Source organism: Stegostoma tigrinum, chromosome 24 (assembly GCF_030684315.1).
Source record: "Stegostoma tigrinum isolate sSteTig4 chromosome 24, sSteTig4.hap1, whole genome shotgun sequence".
NCBI lineage: Eukaryota > Metazoa > Chordata > Chondrichthyes > Orectolobiformes > Stegostomatidae > Stegostoma > Stegostoma tigrinum.
The window spans coordinates 16,532,022-16,551,208 of record NC_081377.1 but is presented as its reverse complement, the minus strand read 5'-3'; the positions used below and the strand labels follow the sequence as shown (position 1 = coordinate 16,551,208).

At 40.3% G+C, this 19,187-nt stretch overlaps 1 protein-coding gene across 7 annotated transcripts in view; it reads left to right on the top strand.

Annotated features, from left to right (window-relative positions):
* The window catches only part of LOC125464971 (zinc finger MYM-type protein 4-like), a 194,792-nt gene that overhangs the window by 105,161 nt on the left and 70,444 nt on the right, over positions 1–19,187 (top strand). For all 7 annotated transcript variants that reach the window (XM_048557957.1, XM_048557956.1, XM_048557955.1 and 4 more), the window contains 2 exons: positions 6,973–7,941; positions 14,946–15,013. In XM_048557957.1, the coding sequence (XP_048413914.1) occupies positions 6,973–7,941; positions 14,946–15,013 (1,037 nt within the window). The remainder of the gene's footprint in view (positions 1–6,972; positions 7,942–14,945; positions 15,014–19,187) is intronic.

The window sequence follows — 19,187 nt, the reverse complement described above, 5'->3', positions numbered from 1 at the left end:
GGTGAACCTTTCTTTTATACAATTGAAAATCTCTGATAGTGCATTCAAAATCCAATTAATATCATGCAACCAGCTCCACGCACATAAGGTTTGTCGTAGATGATGTATCCCCCTTCTTGTTAGTTCACCGATCCCTCCCCTGGAGGGGCAGTATGACTGAGAGCAGCAGAGTAAAATTTATAGAGTCATAGAGATCTACAGCCCGGGAAAAGGGCTTTGCAACCTCATTGTCCATGGTGGTCAAAAGCAACTACCTAACTAGCCTAATCCTATTCTTCAGCACTTGGCTGATGGTCTTGTATGTTTTGGCATCGCAAGTGCATTTCCAAATTACTACCTGAATATTATGAGAGTGTCTTGCTCTACCACTTTTACAGGTCATGAGTTCCAGATTTTCATTACCCTTTTGGTTTAAAAAATAGGATTTTCTTGACACCTCCTTTGAACTTTCAGCGCCTTAACTTAGATCTGTCCCTGGTACTAATTGATAATGGGAAAAAGTTTTTTTTTCCTGTCTCCTCTGTCTATGCCCATCACAGTTTAATACATCTCAATCAAGTCCACTCAATCCTTTCTGGTTCAAGGAAAACAACTCAGTCTGTCCAATCTCTCTTCGTAACTGAAACTTCGCAGCCCAGGCAACATCCTGGTAAATTGCTGTTGCACCCTCTCCAGTGTTAGCACATTCCTTCTATGATGTGTGTTCCAGGATTGTACACAATATGCTAGCTCTGGCCTAATCACTGTTTTAAACAGTTCTAACATTGAGTTTTGTATGTTGATGATATGACTGTAGTTCCACTCTCTGGACAGTCACTATCTTTTTGAGTTCTAAGATTAAGTTGCAAAATTTAGAATTTGCTTTCTTTGATCACAGTGGTAATGCTGCTGCATGGTGTGGCTCCTTAACTAGCAGAAAGTGAAACATCTGTTTATAGGGTTACTTTTCTGTCCTCTGTAACCCAGTGTGAGGAAAGTGTCTACAGCTCAGTTACAGATGGTATTGCCTGAAGACATCTCTGTCTCAACAGGTGTCCAGTAACCTTCATGCCCATGTAGATTAGTAATGCTAAGATTCACAGCCTTATCTCTGTCATCAATTCACCTTTGTCACAGAACTTGGCAATGAACTGTGGTAGATTTTTGTGCATATTTTCACTTAGAATCAGGATCTTGTGGCACTGTAACTGCCCACATGATCTTCATTGGTTAATTTTTGATGACCTGTCAAGCCACAATGACCATGACAACCATGCTACATCAGCTTTGTTCTTTTGAAGCTGGTGAAATGGATAATCTTTGTCAGTCCTGCTATTCAATACTTTTTGGATGATATTTTGTATAGTAACACCCCAGATTTTGGCACCATGCGTGGCATTACAAGGAGAAAGGAGCTCCTGACAGCCTTGCGTAAGGGACACTTGAATATTCTCCTCCAACTCAAGGCAGTAAATTTTGATTTTTTTTGTATTCTGAGAAAATTGATGTTTAGCTACTTACAACACCTAACTCAGATCTGTCTATACATTTTTAAATTAAACTCCTTTCTCTGTGAATTATAGGCAAGTGTTTCAGGCTAAACCATACCAAGTTGCACTCTGCTCTCTGATGTCCAGTACAATAGAAATATTCTGTCAAATTTTTAATATTGATTTGAGAAAGAAGGACTTCCATTTCTGTTTCGGCTTTGACAACCTCAGGATGACCAAACTGCATACCATCCAAGGAAGTCCTTTTGATTTTTTGTGGTGGTTATTTTCTTGGAAACATACAATGCATTTGCACACAGAAAATTTTCACAGTCAGTCAATGACATGTTAGTGAGAAGGTATTTGTTGATGAAGTTAGCTGTTTAGTTAACTGTTTAGCTGCTCTTGAATTCCTTGGAGGGAGTGCGGAAGGTCGGGTTTTGGAGCTGTGAGCTGGAGCAGAGGATGGAAGGGGGTGAAGTCAGGCAGGGCTGCGAGCCTGCTCCTTGTGATTTCTGTGTCCTTCAGTAATAACCAAGTTTGAGACCATTGACTTTAGATCTCCGACAAACTGGAATTTGTTTTCTTGGTGAGAGTTCTGAATGGCCTGAAGAGAGTTGGATTTGATTTATTGCAGTGGAGAATTAAATGCATTAGCAGGGAAGTTTTACTGTGTTTGCACAAAGAATCGGTGGCACTGCATTTTTTTGTCTCCATACTGAAAAGGATATAGTGATGGCGGAAGCAGTACGGAGAAGATTTACTTGACTGATTCCCAGGATAAAGGAGTTATTGCATGAAGGAAGGTTGGACAAATCTGCCCTACATGCAAAAACTTTAGAAGAATAAAGTGTGATTTTAATGAAACATGTAAAGTTCAGAGTGGGCTTGAAAGGTTTAATGCTGAGAGAATGGGAGAATCTGAAACTGGACAACACAGTTTAAAAATAGGAGGCTGTCATTTACGTTGATGTTGAGTATTTTTTTCAAAGCGTCATTTGCCTGTGGAATATTCTTCTGGCAAGTTAAGGTAATACTCATTAAGTTAAATGTTATTTGATTATAAAGTCACAGCGTGTAGATTAGATAAGGACGTGGAGTATTGACCACAATTAGATCAGCCATAGAATATAGAACATAGAACAATACAGCGCAGAACAGATCCTCCGGCTCTCGATTTTGAACTAATCTGTGCCCCTCCCCCGACACTATCCCATCATCATCCATTTGCTTATCCAAGGACTGTTTAAATGCCCCTAATGTGGCTGAATTAACTACATTGGCAGGCAAAGAATCTGCCTCTGACATCGGTCTTAAATCTATCATCCCTCAATTTGCAGCTATTCCCCCTAGTACAAGCCGACATCATCATCTAGGAAAAAGACTCACAGTCCACCCTATCTAATCCTCTGATCATCTTGGTATGTCTCCATTAAATCCCCTCTTAGCCTCCTTCTCTCCAATGAGAACAGACCCAAGTCCCTCAGCCTTTCTTCATAGGGCCTGCGCTCCGGACCAGGCAACATCCTGGTAAATCTCCTCTGCACCTTTTCCAATGCTTCCACATCCTTCCTGTAATGTGGCGACCAGAACTGCACGCAATATTCCAAATGAGGCCGTACCAACGTTTTGTACAGTTGCAGCATGACATCCCGGCTCCGGAATTCAGTCCCTCTACCAATAAAACCAAACATACAGTGAGCCTTTTTAACTGCACTATCAACCTGGGTGGCAACTAGCAGGGATCTGTGTACACAGACACCAAGATCCCTCTGCACATCCACACTACCAAGAATCTTTCCATTGACCCAGTATTCTGCGTTCCTATTATTCTTCCCAAAGTGAATCGCCTCACATTTATCCGCATTGAACTCCACTTGCCACCTTTCGGCCCAATTCTGCAGTTTATCCAAGTCTCCCTGCAACATTCTTCCACACTGTCTACCACTCCACCAACTTTAGTGTCATCTGCAAGCTTACTAACCCATCCCCCTATGCCTGTGTCCAAGTCATTTATGAAAATGACAAACAGCAGTGGTGCCAAAACAGATTCTTGACCGCACACCACTAGTGACCTGACTCCAGGCTGAATATTTTCCATCAACCACCACTTGTTGCCTCCTTACAGAAAGCCAGTTTCTAATCCAAACTGTTAAATCTCCCTCAGTCCCGTGCCTCTCTATTTTCTCCAATAGCCTACCATGTCGAACCTTATCAAAGGCTTTACTGAAGTCCATGTAGACCGCGTCAACTGCCCTACCTTCATCCACATGCTTGGTCACCTTCTCAAAAAACTCAGAGGTTTGTGAGACATGACCTGCCCTTGATGAATCCATGCTGACTATCTCCAATCAAATTGTTGCTTGCTAGATGATTATAAATCCTATCTCTTAGAATCCTTCCCAAAACTTTTCCGACAACAGATGTACGGCTCACTGGCCTATAATTACCTGGGTCATCCCTACTGCACTTCTTAAACAAGGCTGCAACATTTGCAACCCTCCAGTTCTCTGGTAATAAACCTGTAGACAATGAGGACTCGAAGATCAAGGCGAAAGGCTCTGCCACCACCTCTCTAGCTTCCCTTTTAGAATTGATAACACCTCTTCCTTACTAACCTTCAATTCTAGTAGCCCGTAACTCTGTGGTCTCCTGTACAATATTCTCCTGTTCCTCAGTGAAGACAGATGAGAAATAATCGTTTAGCACCTCTCTGATCTCCACAGGGTCCACACACAACTTCCCACTTTTGTCTTTGGCCCTACTGCTACCCTAGTCATCCTCTTATTCCTCACATACCTATAGAAAGCTTACGGGTTCTCCTTTATTCTACCCGCTGATGTCTGCTCATGTCCCCTCCTTGCTCTTCTTAACTCTCTCTTTAAATCCTTCCTAACTAATCTGTAATTCTCCATCGCCTCATCTGAACCATCTTGTCTCATTGCCACATAAGCCTCCCTCTTCCGCTTAACAAGAGATGCAATTTCTTAAGTAAACCACGGTTCCCTTGCCTTATCGCTTCCTCCCTGCCTGACAGGGACATAACTATCAAGGACACGCAATATCTGTTCCTTAAACCAGCTCCACATTTTGATTTTCCCCATCCCCTGCATTTTACTACCCCATGCTATGCCTCCTAAGCCTTGCCTAATGGCATTATAATTGCCCTTCCCCCATCTATAACTTGTGCCCTGTGGCATGTTCCTATCCCTTTCCATCGCTAATCTAAACATAACTGAATTATGGTCACTCTCTCCAAAGTGCTCACCTACCACTAAATCAAACCCCTGGCCTGGTTCATTACCAAGTACCAGATCCAGTGTGGCCTCCCCTCTTGTTGGCCCTTCGACGTACTGTGTCCGGAAACCGTCCTGCACACGTTGGACAAAAACTGATCCATCCGACGTATTAGTTATAGCATTTCCAGTCAATGTTAGGGAAGTTAAAGCCTCCCATAATGACCACCCTGTTCCTTTCGCTCCTGCCCAGAATTGTTTCGCTAATCCTCTCCTCCACATCCCTGGCACTTTGTGGAGGCCTATAAAGAAACTCCCAGCAGTGTTACCTCTCCTCTCCTGTTTCTGACCTCAGCTCATATCACCTCAGTAGACGAGGCCTCATCAAAAGTTCTTTCAGCCACCGTAATACTGTCCTTGACTAGCGAAGCCACGCCTCCCCCTCTTTTACCACCTTCCCTGATCCTAATGAAAGATCTAAACCCTGGAACTTGCAACATCCATTCCTGACCCTGCTCTATCCATGTCTCCGAAATGGCCACAACATCGAAGTCCCAGGTACCTATCCATGCTGCAAGCTCACCTACCTTATTCTGGATCTTAAATGGTAAAGCAGGTTCAAAGTGTTGAATAGCCTTGTCTGGCCCAATTATTTTTTATTTTTACATTTGTGAACCACTAAAACTAGTTTTGCTTCGATATTTGCTGACATTTGCATATCTACTAGCAATTTCTTGTTTCGAACAGTTGGCATTTGCACTGCAGTTAAATGTTCATACTTTCTAGGGAAATCTGCCACCACTAATCTGGGGAAGTTTTTAATTGGTTAAAATTGTACTCAAAATTCAAGGTATTTGCAACATAATGTAAAATCCAGGGCACCTCAAATCAAGTGTTGGACAAAAGTGTTCAATATAGAACCCTTGGAAACAGGCAACATTTGTATATGGAAATACAATAAATGAAAGGTGGTGACTGGGTACCATTTCAGCTGAAAGATTCAAATGATGCCAGAAATTAAATAGAGCCCTGGTTTTCACTTATTTGTCATTTAAATGCCAAAATTAGAAAATTCAAATCCATATTCACGTCTAAAATTTTAATATTAATTGATCTATTATGGACCAACCATGTAATATTAAAATATTAATTAGTATTACAAAGCAGTTAAGGAACTGTGATGGCAGCAGAGAAGCAGGGCTGTGTGTGGCCAGAACGGGACTGTTGGTGAGGCAGCGGTCTGGTCTAGCAGCGACCTGTAGTTGCAGTAGGCCCAGAGTGGGGACTCCTGGCATTGAAGAGGCGGTGACTCCAGCAGCGGCATTGTGCTTTGTCCAGAGCGGCAACTGTGTCATTGAGGTGGCAGTGGCACCTAGCGCTCTTGGGAGGCAATTGTGGTGTCAGCACAGGACTGGGTGACAGCGAGGTGGGCCCAGTGGTGAAGAGCTGGCACTTAAAGTGAGGTGATGCCGACATTAGTGGGGCGGTGAGGCAGTCGAGGAAGGGTAGCGGTGCGAGTGTCGTGAGTGAGCTGGCCTAGGACTCTCTTTCAGTTTTATCTTTTATCATTTTCATTCCTAAACTATTCAAAATAGTGCTGGATCGTGACCACCGTTGAAGTTTTTCACTATTTTTGCTGTATTTATTCACTTTAAATGCGAGTGACAATAAATGATAATCCTCAATTTCATCCATTCCAGTAGGCTTCTTTCGCAAATTTTTCTTCACAGTTAACCTGCAATCTGCTTTTATCGTCCATGTAATTATCCATCACAGTTTCTGCTGTAATTTTTAGATGATGTTGTCTTGCTCAAAATTCCACTTATCTGAGCATATTTTCAAATTAAATGTTACTACAGATATGTCTATAATTTTAAAGCAATAATGCTTTTAGTCTTCAAAATGTGGTGCGTACATATTGAAAGAGCCTGCATTCAGGACAGGAGTAGTGCTTATAAAAATATTGGAAGCATTTTGAGCAATGTTGAAAAACCAGGCACGCTGGCTTAGAATAGAAGGCTACCTGGTCTGGAATGAGATTAGGAGGGAGTTTTGAAACTTCAAGTTTTCATGGATTACAGTGTACTTTTTTGGCTGAGTGTGCCAGGTATAGGCTGGTGTCAATTGGCTTGCCATCAGACATAATGACAGTCAGGGTTTAGGCAATAAAATGTTGAAAAAGGAATGTTTATAATGTATTCATTTCATAAGAGCTCATTGATAGTGCATAAATATAATTCTGTTTCTTTGTTCTCCTTTCCTCTTAGGTGAGGATGAGATGGATACACAAGGCGGTTGGCAACCAGTTCTATCCAGAGACTCTTCGCCGGAGGCACTAGACTTCAGCACAACCAATCGAGCAAAAGCTGAGAGAAGACTTGAACTGTCTGTGACTGTGAATGAAAGTAGTTTTGGTCAGAATGACTCATACGGGAGGCAGAGTGATGTTTTTAAAAATAAAGAGCAAACTTTATTACAAAGAGGACGTTCTCTATTAGATGAAGATCAAAATGATTATATGAGCTCAAATGAACTTGTTGCTGTGCCTTTAGGGGAAGATAATGACAATGAAGTTGACTTTGATCCAGTAGACAGTCCAAGGATTCAGCACACTCAAACTAACCAAATTGCTCTTCGTGATAATTTCGAAGAAGGAAATGGAGTTGAACAGGGCATATTTAATGAAGCCGAGGTAAAGAGGAGGAAGACTGAGCTTGATGAGCTAAAATATAGAAAGCAACCAATTGAAAGCAAACATAATGAATATGCATCAGAAGGTGCAAACAGTTTTGAGAAGGACTTGCTGTTAAACGATTGTGACAGGCGCTTTGAATGTGAAGATGAGAATCGGGACATTCACAAAACAACTTTGTGTAATGACAGTGAAAGTAATTTGACTTTGCATAAAACTGAACTATTTAATATTGCTGAAAATGGAGATGCTATTTCCAGAGCACGAAGTAAGCTTACTGTGGGTGAAGACGAAAAGTCTGGAGCATTATTACGCAAATCAGTTATCCTAAAAGAATCTGTTGGATTTCCAATAAAAAGATCAGAAAAGAAAGACTTTATGTCAGAGACAAGGTTAGCAATTAAAGATTGTTTACCAACAATGGTTGACTGTCTTGCGAGAGGGGCTGTGGAAAGACATGGGGAATCTGCAAGGACTGAAGTCCTGGATAAAGGAAAAATTGAAAAGAATCGAAAAGCGCCTCGGCATGAAGATTTCTCCGCAGGTTCGTTCCAAAAATGAGACATAATATGAAGCACAGACCCCAGTCCTAGATTAGAGAGTCATCAGGTCTTAGTTAGAAAAAGATGTTGTTTTGAGGAATGCATCATAATTTACTTTTCATGATTCGTTAATTCTTGCAAGGACTAAAAGCTTCAGAGGAGATAGAGATGACCGTTGGAACAATTGCTGTGTTGTAAAAACAAGTCTTCCAAAAAATAGTTTGTAAGGAATTGTTTAAAAGCTTTCAATTATATATGGAAAGCATTAGCTCTATATCACTTTCTCTTTTTACTTTGGATAGCATATCTTTATTTTTTGGTTGCACCAGGGAATTCGGAGGCTTACTTTCTCAATAGGCAATAATGAGGATTGTTTTGTATTCACTTTACCAAAATTTATTTACTTAATTGACCATATACGCAGTCCACTAGATTTGTGGTCTTAAAATTATTGTTCATTTCACAAGCAATGAAGAAACCTTAATGCAGTGGAATGTACATGTGTGCAGTCAATTCATATCACTAAGCTTGTGGAACCTAGATGTCCATTTCAGCACATTTACTGTTTCTTATTTGGGTGAGTATAACCACTGAATTTTTCAGTATTAATATTCTTAATTTTTGAGGAATGAAGTTGAGGGCTTAAGTACTACTCCAAAGACTTGAGCACGCAGTCTGCACTGACTGTTCTGTGCTAAGAGTGCACCACTGTTGAAGCTATTGCTAGTTACATTTAATTCAAACCAGGGCCCTAAGATGGATGGAAAGATCACTCGTCACTGTTAGAAAGACAGAAGAACTCCTTCTTTGCTGTGCCAACATTTATCCTTAAATGAAAATTTGGTCATTCATCTCATGGTCTGACTTTACTGTGTGTGCATTGGCTGTGGTGTTTTTATACATTACAACAGTGACTGCCCTTCAGAATGATTTCATGTCTTTGATTGATCCTGGGAGCATGAATGATGTTATGTAAACCAGAAGTCCAAGTTCTTTCAGTTTTAGAAATTCATTAACCAGTTTTTTTTTGATGCTGCTGAAAAGTAAGTAGGAAGCAATAGACGTTTGTACGGGAGGAACTGAAATATTTCCAAACTACTTTTTAACTGCAATCAGGCACAGAAGTTTTGTGTGTGGAGACACCTATGTACTTTGAAGGCAGAAAGTGACGTTGAAAGTCCTTGAACATTGAGTGCAAGTAGTTAATGCCATTCTTCAATATAAAGGACCAAGCCTTCAATGACTCAGCCAAATATTAAGATTTTCAGTCAACAAATCTGTTCTTCTTCAAAAATGAGCAGTCAAATCCAAGCTTGGTTTTTGTCAATTAAATGTGGATTTGCACTTGTGATTGACACGACAGAAGGAAGTACATGCATAATGTTATGGTGCCCGCAGCAGTTATTATCGGACACATTAGACTTAAGATGGAATCTTGCTTGGTACCTCATTTTGATTAGTTTTAGTTGAATCCAAGCGGTGTCTTGCTGAAACATCATACAGTGCTGCAGATTTTGCTTTAACAATAAAACGCATGTTTAGTAACAAAAGAATTGAAGATGAAATAGAATAATCCAAAATGTCTACTTGTAACTCAAATTCAATAAGTTATAAACACAGTAAAAGTACAGTCCCTGGATCCCAAAATGCTCCTTTATAAGTTGAAAAGAAACAAAGCAGTTTTTTCATAGCACACCTGTAAAGGACCCAAAATGACAGTCAGACAATACTCTCCAGAGTGCCTTATTCTGACATTTTGCTAGGTTTAGGTTTCTTAGAACTTCATTTTTGTTTTGACTGGAATTGAAGATAACTTCTTCCTGGAACTTAAATATGTTCAGTTCTAAGTGCCTTTTACAGGGTTTTATCTCAACACTTCTCTTCTGGGACATGTCTAGCTCGTCACACTAAGGTAACCTAGTTCACAATATGTCCTTCCCTCTTCAGGAACACACTGGTGTCTGTAGCCATTCTATTCTGTAGACTTAAGAGGACTGCCCCATTCTAAGTAAAATTCAAGTCCCCTTTTCCAACAATGGATGTTTCCCTTCACTTTAAAAAAAATAAGTTCCAGCAAACTCTTAACAAACCTTGAGGCCTCGTTATTTTCTTTACTGGGTTGCAAAGCTGCCTAAAATTAACAAGTTCCATTATTGGCACACAACTCATTCTCATTTTGCTCTTGAGTCAAGCCTCAAAACTGATTTTAACAGAAGTCACCATAACTTCAGACGTACAAGGTAAAGATTAACTTCAGACATAGAAAACTCACCTCTTAATAACTCAAAAGTCAGAAGCCCAAACTGAATGATAAATAATATCAAAAAGTATATAAATACCAGAGTTTACATCATAATAGAGCTCACAGCAAGGTTATTTAGGCCTATGTTTGAGCTGTTCTTCCAGAACAATATTTCCTTCGGTAGTTTCAGTCAGCAGCGGAAAATAAGTTCAAGATCTTAGGATTTAGAATGTTAAAGGCTCATAATTTACCTGCCAGCCAAACAAGTGTTCTTCTGCTGAATCCTACTTTCTACTCTTGCTTCATGGCTCTTCTGGTTAGAACACTTCAAGTGCATACCTAAATACTTTTTATACACTACGAGGGTTTTAATATCAAGCACGCTTTTAAATAGTGATTGCCAGATATATTTCAGGCTCCAACTGAAGAAAACTCAGCTGCCTTTTAATTCTTCTGAATATTTTAAATGTTGTTCCTCGGCTGTTGATGACTTTGGTGTTAATAGATCCTTCCTGTACACACTGTCTAGGTCCTCATGATTCACATTAATTAAATTTCCTTCATCCTCGGTTCCAAAGAAAATTATTCTCCGTTTATTCAATCTATCTCCATATTTAATTTTTAAAATATCCGTTCAGATATGCTTACCATCTTCCTGTAATGTGGCTATCAGAATTGGTTGTGGAACTGTAACTTGAGTCAAGCTAGTTTCTGTACAATTCTAGGATAACTTTCCTTCTCTTCAGTGCCTGGACTAATCGTGAAAGGTATCTTTGTATTGCTTTCTTAACTGCCTAATCTATCTAGCTTGTTACCTTTGGGGATATGTGAACATGGAACCAAATTCCTTTTGTTCCTCTACATTTCTCAATAGCCTACCATTTCTGCTATTTTACTCGCAGCCTGCCTTTTCCCTTCTGTCATTATTCGTTCCCCAGCCTAACCTGCTAAAGGCCATCTTTTACTTTTTTTTGCTTATTACCTACTTACAGGTACTTAGATTCCTATTTTATCATTTCTCTTTAGCCAACTCTGGATTCATGCCCTTGTATTTGCTTTGATTAAAGTTGAAGACAGTAGTTTTAGACCTCAACCTCAAAGTGAAACTCTTCCAAGTTATGATTGCTGTCTCCTAGGCATCTTTAATTCATGCTACCTTATTACACATAACTGGGGAATAAGCTATTCTATACCTGATAGGCTCCAGAATATATGATTCTCAGAAAGCACTCTGAATAAGCTTTAAGAATATCAATTGCCAATTTGATTCATCCAGTCTTCTTAATCATAGATTAAAATTTTCTATGATTATTTCAGTACTTATCTTACAAGTGCCCATTACTTGAATTATGCTTTCTGTGATGGCTCCACTACTTTTTCGAGAGGTGTTAGAAGCAATAAACTTCTCCTGCCAGTGGTGTTCTGTTTGCTGTTTCTTGTCTCCACTCTTTCTACATTTTGATCCTTTTGAAGTGAGATAATGGGTGTACAGTATTAATGGCAGTTTTTTTATTAAAGGAATGCCTTGACTTAAAACTATCCAAAGGGAATGAAGGGAAAATATGAAAAAAAAAATTGGTTCTGCTTTAACTTGTGAAAAGACTATTTAAATCTTTGACAAGCAAAATAATGTTGACGTTGGAAATTTCTTGACTTGTTTATCTTTTGAATTTAATGGGATATTCATGGTGTATGGTGTTTACACAGGTAGTGGTCAACTGCAGGGTAAAGCTGCTTGGTGCACTGAGACCAATAATCCATAAAACCTTGTATAATGTTGACTTTGCTACTGTGTCAATAGTGCAACTTTATTTCAGCCATTTGACCCAATAACAAGATCATAGCTAAAATTTTTATGGATTTAGGAACATTTGGAGGAGTAGGATGAAATCCGTGAGTATCAGTAACTTCGCATGCTCCAGATATTCAACTTCTTCAAACCCAGTACAGATTGATGACCTGCCTCCAGGCGCTGAACCTGATAGCAAATTGTCTGAATTCCATTCCTGCTTAAAAGCACATTGTGGCCTGTCAGCCCTGCATGTTTTGTCTCATTTAACCGTTCTGTTTCTTGCATGATGCTTATTCCACTTCGTGATTCACTGTTTAACTACTCTTTTGTATCCTGGATTATCTTTGAGCGGTGCAGTGGTAAATATTGGTTGGCTGACAAATGTACATTGGTTAAACTCCATTACTAGGTAGCCAATAAATGTAGGTGCAAAACAATTGCTGTGATTTATGTTGTTGTGAGATGCCTTTGCTTTTCTAGTCACCAGAGCGATTTTCCCTAAAATAAGAGCGAAGGAGTAAGCATTTAGATTTTTTCATATAGCCAAACGTTCATTTACTGTAACCAAATTACTTCCCTTGCTGCACCTTTATACATAATTGTCAGAATTATAAATATGCAAAACCCCCTTGCTTGGCTGATCTGAACATGTTTATTTTGTGATTTCAGTCACTCCAAAGTAGATCATTCTATTTTTAACCAATCTGTATAAAGCAAGATAAATTAGATGGCACATAGCACGATATAGGAGTGATTTATTTTTGTGATGTTCGTATTTATGATTCTTCAATCAATTTTAAGGCATCTCAATGATGGTATAAAATCAAAGTACTGAAGATGTTGGAGATCCAGAATAAAAGCAGAAAGTACTGGAGAAACTCATCTGGTGGGGAAGCAACTGTGGAGAGAGAAATAAAGCCCTTTTATGTTCCTCTTCAGTACTCAGTGTTATCAACCATGATCGGATTAAATGGTGGAGCAAGTTCAAGGTTGAACTGCTCCGAGTTCTTAATGTTTTTTATATTCTCTCCAAAGATGCTGCAGGACCTGCTGAATCTGTCCAGCACTTTGTATTTTCTTCAGTACTGGTATAGTTTTAGTCCGGATATTGGGCAACCTGAGACCATAAATCACTTTCTGGAGTTTATTTGTCTAATCTGCATTCATTACTATTGGCATCAGAATAATAAACTGAAATTTTGTTGGCACTACAAGGCAAGATCAGAAAACTGGATAGGAGTTGTAAACTTCAGAAGATGAATTGGAAACTGTAGTCTTTGGAATAAGCTCTCAAAAGTAGCTATATAAAAGTTATGGCATCAGGAAGATAACAAGTGGAGGTTATGTATTTTGTCACAGATAAGGAAAGAAGAGTGGAGACATCAGCCTTGCACTGTTCCTGACTGAGACCTTGTAGTTAGTTAGAGATATTCTCTGGAGGCTTAAAGTAGCTTGATTATTTGCCTTTTCAGTTTCCAAGATTATTTCAGTGTACTTTGCATGCAAGCTCCCATTACTACTTGCTGTATAGTTTGTCTGATAGCATTCCAGGAGAAATACTAAACAGAAAAAAAGTAAAATAAATGTGGGTCTGGTGATAACGAAGTGTGAAGCTGGATGAACACAGCAGGCCAAGCAGCATCTCAGGAGCACAATGAATTGGCTTGTACCACTATATTGTTAGGGCTGTATTTGTTTTGTTTCAGTAATCTTTTTACTTTGTTAATGAATTGATGTTGCAATTAACCTTGTAAATGTGTGTCAAGTTCTCATGCACACTTTCTCCCGAAAGACATTCCTTCAGAAAACAACATTGACAGATACGCGAGTAGGTGAAGATTTAGTCCCAAAAGAATTTTGTATGTAAGGGAGTGCATCAAGTAAACAAGGGATCAGTGGGATTTACTGCCAGTTCCTGCAGGGAATACGAGATAATAAAATGTGAGGCTGGATGAACACAGCAGGCCAAGCAGCATCTCAGGAGCACAAAAAGCTGACGTCTCGGGCCTAGACCCTTCATCAGAGAATAGACCGCTTTCAGATGCCTTGCTCATTCCTTTTCAGTCATCCCCATGCAGTGGCTTTCCCCTCAGGCTATGTTGACTTGGCCTGGCCTGGCCTGACCTGGGAAGCAACTTGCAAAGTATAAATGAAAAGAACATGTGCTGCACACTTGGTACATTTTTTCCTGCATTCATTGATTTAAAATGAATGAAAATTTGGGCATTTTGTCTCATCCTTCTGTGAAGATGTACACCACGTCTGTGGGAGGTAGCTCCACAGGATCTGAAAATTTGAAGAATATTCTGAAGTACAACCCTCTGTCTCATATTTCTGGCTGCTGCATAAGCTGAAATGTTTTTGAGCACCCGTATCCAAAGGACCCTAAGCAAAAAATAAAGAGCTGCAGCTGCTGGAAATATGAAACAAAAACAGAAATACCTGGAGAAACTAGGCAGGTCTTGCAACATCTTTGCAGAGGAGACAGATTCAGTGATTTGGGTGCATTGACCCTTCTTCAGAACTCCAAAGGACATGTGGGTCTTTGTAAAGTTTAAATCGGTGCTTCCAGTAATTCTTGTTTCCTCAGTCTGTAGTTCTTAGACTTGAGTGGTTTGTCCATATTCAATGTGTAAGTTTCTGTCATTGCTACCCATAGCCAGATCTATTCATCTGTACGTGAAACCATAATGAAAGACATAGGAAAATAATCAAGGATGCTGAAGAACATAATTAGTAAGGTTGAAGTGTGCAGGCAGCATCTAACAATTTTGCAAAGCCCTGAAATTTGCTAAGCGTGGAATTTAATGGAAATGTTTGTCATCTTGACCTGAGATGCGCAATTTAAAAACCAGCAGCAGCTTTTGTTAGTGGTGAAAAGTAGTTGGAGTCGGATATAAACCTGAAGTGTATTCTTTGGAAGCTTGATGGCTTTTGCTGCAAATGATTTATTAAAATTTTTTTGCAATTAGATGAAACACAAGACATTGATGGAATTGAATCAGAAGCAACTATAACAGCAATAACAGCATCACCTGTGGTAAGAAACAGCATTATGATCAAGTTTATTTTTGTGTAATTAACCCACATCAATCAAATTCTACTTTAACTTTGTGTTAAAGTCCTACATATTGTCAAATTCTAACATACTTTTTCTTCTCATCACTTTCTTTCCCTCAAGTGCCAGCTGTGGCTTAGTTGGTAGCCCATTTACTGCTGAGTTGGTAGGTTATGGGTGAAATAGTTCCCCTGTCTTTTATTCCATTGTTTAGCCCGTTTTAAGCTATGTTAGTGGCAGTGATTTCTGAAGCCAGGTGTCAGTGTCTTGACATGCTGGTCAGCATGCGCAGAACACAGAGTGCTGGGCACCTTACAGGGGACACTAGTTGTGGGTTAAATCTGTAAGACCACAATATAGGAGCAAAATTTGGCCACTGTCCCATTGAAGTCTGCTTTGCCATTTGGTCACAGCTGATCTAATTCTCAACCCCATTCTCCTGCCGCCTTCTCATAAATCTTGATCCCCATACCAATCAAGAACCTATCTATCGATGTCTTAAATACATTCAATAATTTGGCTTTCAGAGCCCTTTGTGGCCATGAGTTCCACGATTAACTACCCTTTGGCTGAAGAAATTCTTCCTCATGTCAGTTTTAAAGGCTCGTCCCTTCACTCTGGTGCTATGCCCTTGGGAAAATCTCTCCCACGACTGAAAACGTGTTCTCCATGTTGATTGCATCCAGGCCCCTCAGTATTCTGTAAGTTTCAATCAGATTCTCCCCAGATGCTTCTAAACTTGAAGTACAGACCAGTAGTTCTCAACCACACGTGACAAGTCCTTCACTCCTGGGATCGATCATGTAAACCTCCTCAGGATCCCCTCAAATGTTTACATATCCATCCTTGGGTATTCCAAATGCAGTCTGACGTGAGTCTTGTCTGGTCTCAGCAGTACATCTTTGCTGTTTGAAATGAATTCTTGAAATGAATGTGAATGTTGCATTTCCCTTCCTTATTGCCAGCTGAACCTGCATGTTAAATTTAAGAGAATCTTGAACCAAGACTCCGCAAGTCCGTTTGTGCTTCAGATTCCTGAAGCCTTTCACCCTTTAACAAAGAGTTTGTACTGCAGTTCTTCCAACTAAAGTGCTTAAACTCACACCGTACCACGTTGCATTCCATCTGCAACTTTCTTGCCCACTGTCCTAGCCTGCCCACACCCTTCTGCAGCCTTCCCACTTCCTCAGCACTACTTGTCACTCCACCTAACTGAGCAACAATGCACTCAATTCCTTTGGCCTGTTCCTTCATTATTGTATAACTTGAATTGTTGTGGTCTCAACACTGACCCTTGTGAAATTCTGCTAGTCACTGGATGCTGTCCTGAATAAGACCACTTTATTCCTCTTCCCTGCTTTCTGCCAGTCAGTCAAGCCTGTATCCATGCAATTACACTTTCCCTAACACCATGGGCTCTTATTTAGCAGCTTTCCGAGTGGCACCTTGTGAAATAGCTCACGTCCTCTGGCCTCCTTCCAATTTGATTGTTACCTCTTCCAAGAATTCGAGCAATTTTGTCAGCTGTGACTTCCCCTTGACAAAGTCATGCTGACTTGGCCCTGTTTTACCATGCATTACCAAGTACTCCACAGTCTCATCTTTTAAGGGCTGTCAAATCTTACCAATGACTGAGGTCAGCTGACTGGCCTATAATTTACTGATTCCCTCCCTCTGATGCCACATTAGCCACTTTCCAGTCGTCCTGCCTTTGATAACTCCTGAAAGATCACCAACAATGCCTGTACAATCTTGTTAGCTATCTCCTGGAGAACTCTGGGGTGTAGCCCATTTGGTCTGGGAGATTTATCCACCCTTAGACCTTTCAACTTCCCAGCACCTGCTCCTTCGTGTGGCCACGACACTTATCTCTGCCCGCTGTCTTAAGTTCTTGTAGGCTACTGATGTCTTCCACCATGAAGATTGTTGCAAAGTATCTCTTCAGTTACTCTGCCACTTCTTTGTTCCTCATACTGCTTCTCTATCCTTATTTTCCATTGGTCCAATATCCACCCTTGCCTCGCCTTACCTTTTATATCACTAGCTAATTTGCTGTCATATTATCTTTTCTACTTACCCCCCTCAAGTTTGTGCTTTTTTTTAAAGTTATCCGCTGTTGATTTTCAAAGGCCTCTGCCTGACCATTAATCTTCACTATATTATGTGCGTTATGTTTTACTTTTATGCTATCCCTGGCTTCCCTTGTCAGCCATAGTTGCCTTGTCCTTGTCTAAATATGTTTTCTCTTCCTTCAGGTGAATTTCTGCTTTGCCTGTTGAATTACCTCGACAAACTCCTGCCATTGCTGCTGCGCCATCTTCACTGCTAGGCTTTCTTTTGAAATAAATCTGGCCAGCTCACCCCATGTTTTTTTGTCGCTACCTTGACTAAATTACAATAATGTTGCATCTGATTGTAGCTTCTCCCTCTCAAACTGCAGGATGAATTCCACCATATTGTGATCACTGCACCCTACGGCTTCCTTCACCTTAAGCTCAATAATCAAGTCTGCTTCATTACACATCACCAAATCCAGAATTGCCTGTCTTATTGGGCTCTGGCACAAGGTTCTTCAAAAAAACCATCCGGTAAATGTTCAGTGAATTCCTTTCCTTGAGATCTGCTACCAACCTGATCTTCCCATCCTCCGTGATTATTGTAATAGTACCTTGCTTAAATGCCTTTTTTTTTTCCCCCTGATTTATTTTCTTCCCCACATCCTGATGACTTAGGGAGGCCTGCCTACAGCTCCCAGCAGGCTATTTTTTTCTTTGCAGTTCTTCAACTGTACCCACACAGATTCTGTGCCTTCTGACTCTATATCACTTGCTTCTTTTCTTTCTTCATTCATTCGCAGGATAAGGGTGTTGCTGGCCAGGCAGCATTTATTGCCTAACCCTGATTGCCTAGAGGGCAGTTGAGAGTCCACCACATTGCTGTGGCTCTGGAGTCAAATGACGGCCATGCATATTTGAACCAAGATAATAAAGTGTGAAGCTGGATGAACACAGCAGGCCAAGCAGCATCTCAGGAGCACAGCTGCTTGGCCTGCTGTGTTCATCCAGCTTCACACTTTATTATCTTGGATTCTCCAGCATCTGCAGCTCCCATTATCTCTGATACATATTTGAACCAGATGGGTTTTTCCAACAGTCGACAATGGATTCAGATCATGTTAGTTTCTTAATTCCAGATATTTATCGAATTCAAATTCAACCATCTGCTGTGGCGGGATTTGACACAGGTTCCCTAGAACATTATCTGGGTTGCTGGATTAACAGCCAAGTAATAATTCCACTAGGTCATCACCTCTTTCTGCTGTCAATATAACTGCATTTCTTACTAACAAAGCAGCCTGCTCCCTTTGGCCATCTGCCTGTTCTTTCAAGAGGATGTGTATCTTTGGATATTTAGTTCCCAGCCCTGATCCCCTTGCTGTGATACCCAAAACATTGTTCCTGCCAATTTCAGTCTATGCTGCACCTCATTTATCTTGTTTAGCATTCTGCGTGACTTGAGTCCAACACACTCAGTTGTGCTTTGACTGCCCCCTTTTCTGCTGTGCCTGAAGTTAGATTCCTGATCCTTTACATAATCTTTGTTCTATTACTGATTCTGGAAACTTTAATAACGTGAGGAAGGATCACCAGACCCGAAACGTTAACTCTGATTTTTTTTTAACTCTACTGATGCTGCCAGACCTGCTGAGCTTTTCCAACAACTTCCATTTTTGTTTAATAACTTCTGCTGAGCCCTAACTCTTAACTTTTTCCATAATTTTCCTTGCAAACTGAATCTGCTGCCTCCCAACTCCCTCCCAGATTTAGTTTAAACCTTTACGCAATTACGTGATTCGCTAGTACTCTGGTCCCTGCCGGGTTCAGGTGGAGCCCATTATGTCATAACAGCTCCCTCCTTGCCCAATACTGGTCCCAGTGTCCCATGAATTCAAACCTGTTTCTCTTGTATCAATCTTTTGAGCCATATATTTACTACTTTAATTTTGTTGTCCCTGTGCCAGTTTGGTCGTGGCTCGGGTAGTTATCCAGTGATTATTCTCTTTGTTTCTGCTTTTTAATTTAGCCCCTGGCTGTTCATATTCCCTCAACAGAATCTATTACCTCTTCCTCTATATGTCGTTGGTACCTATGTGGAC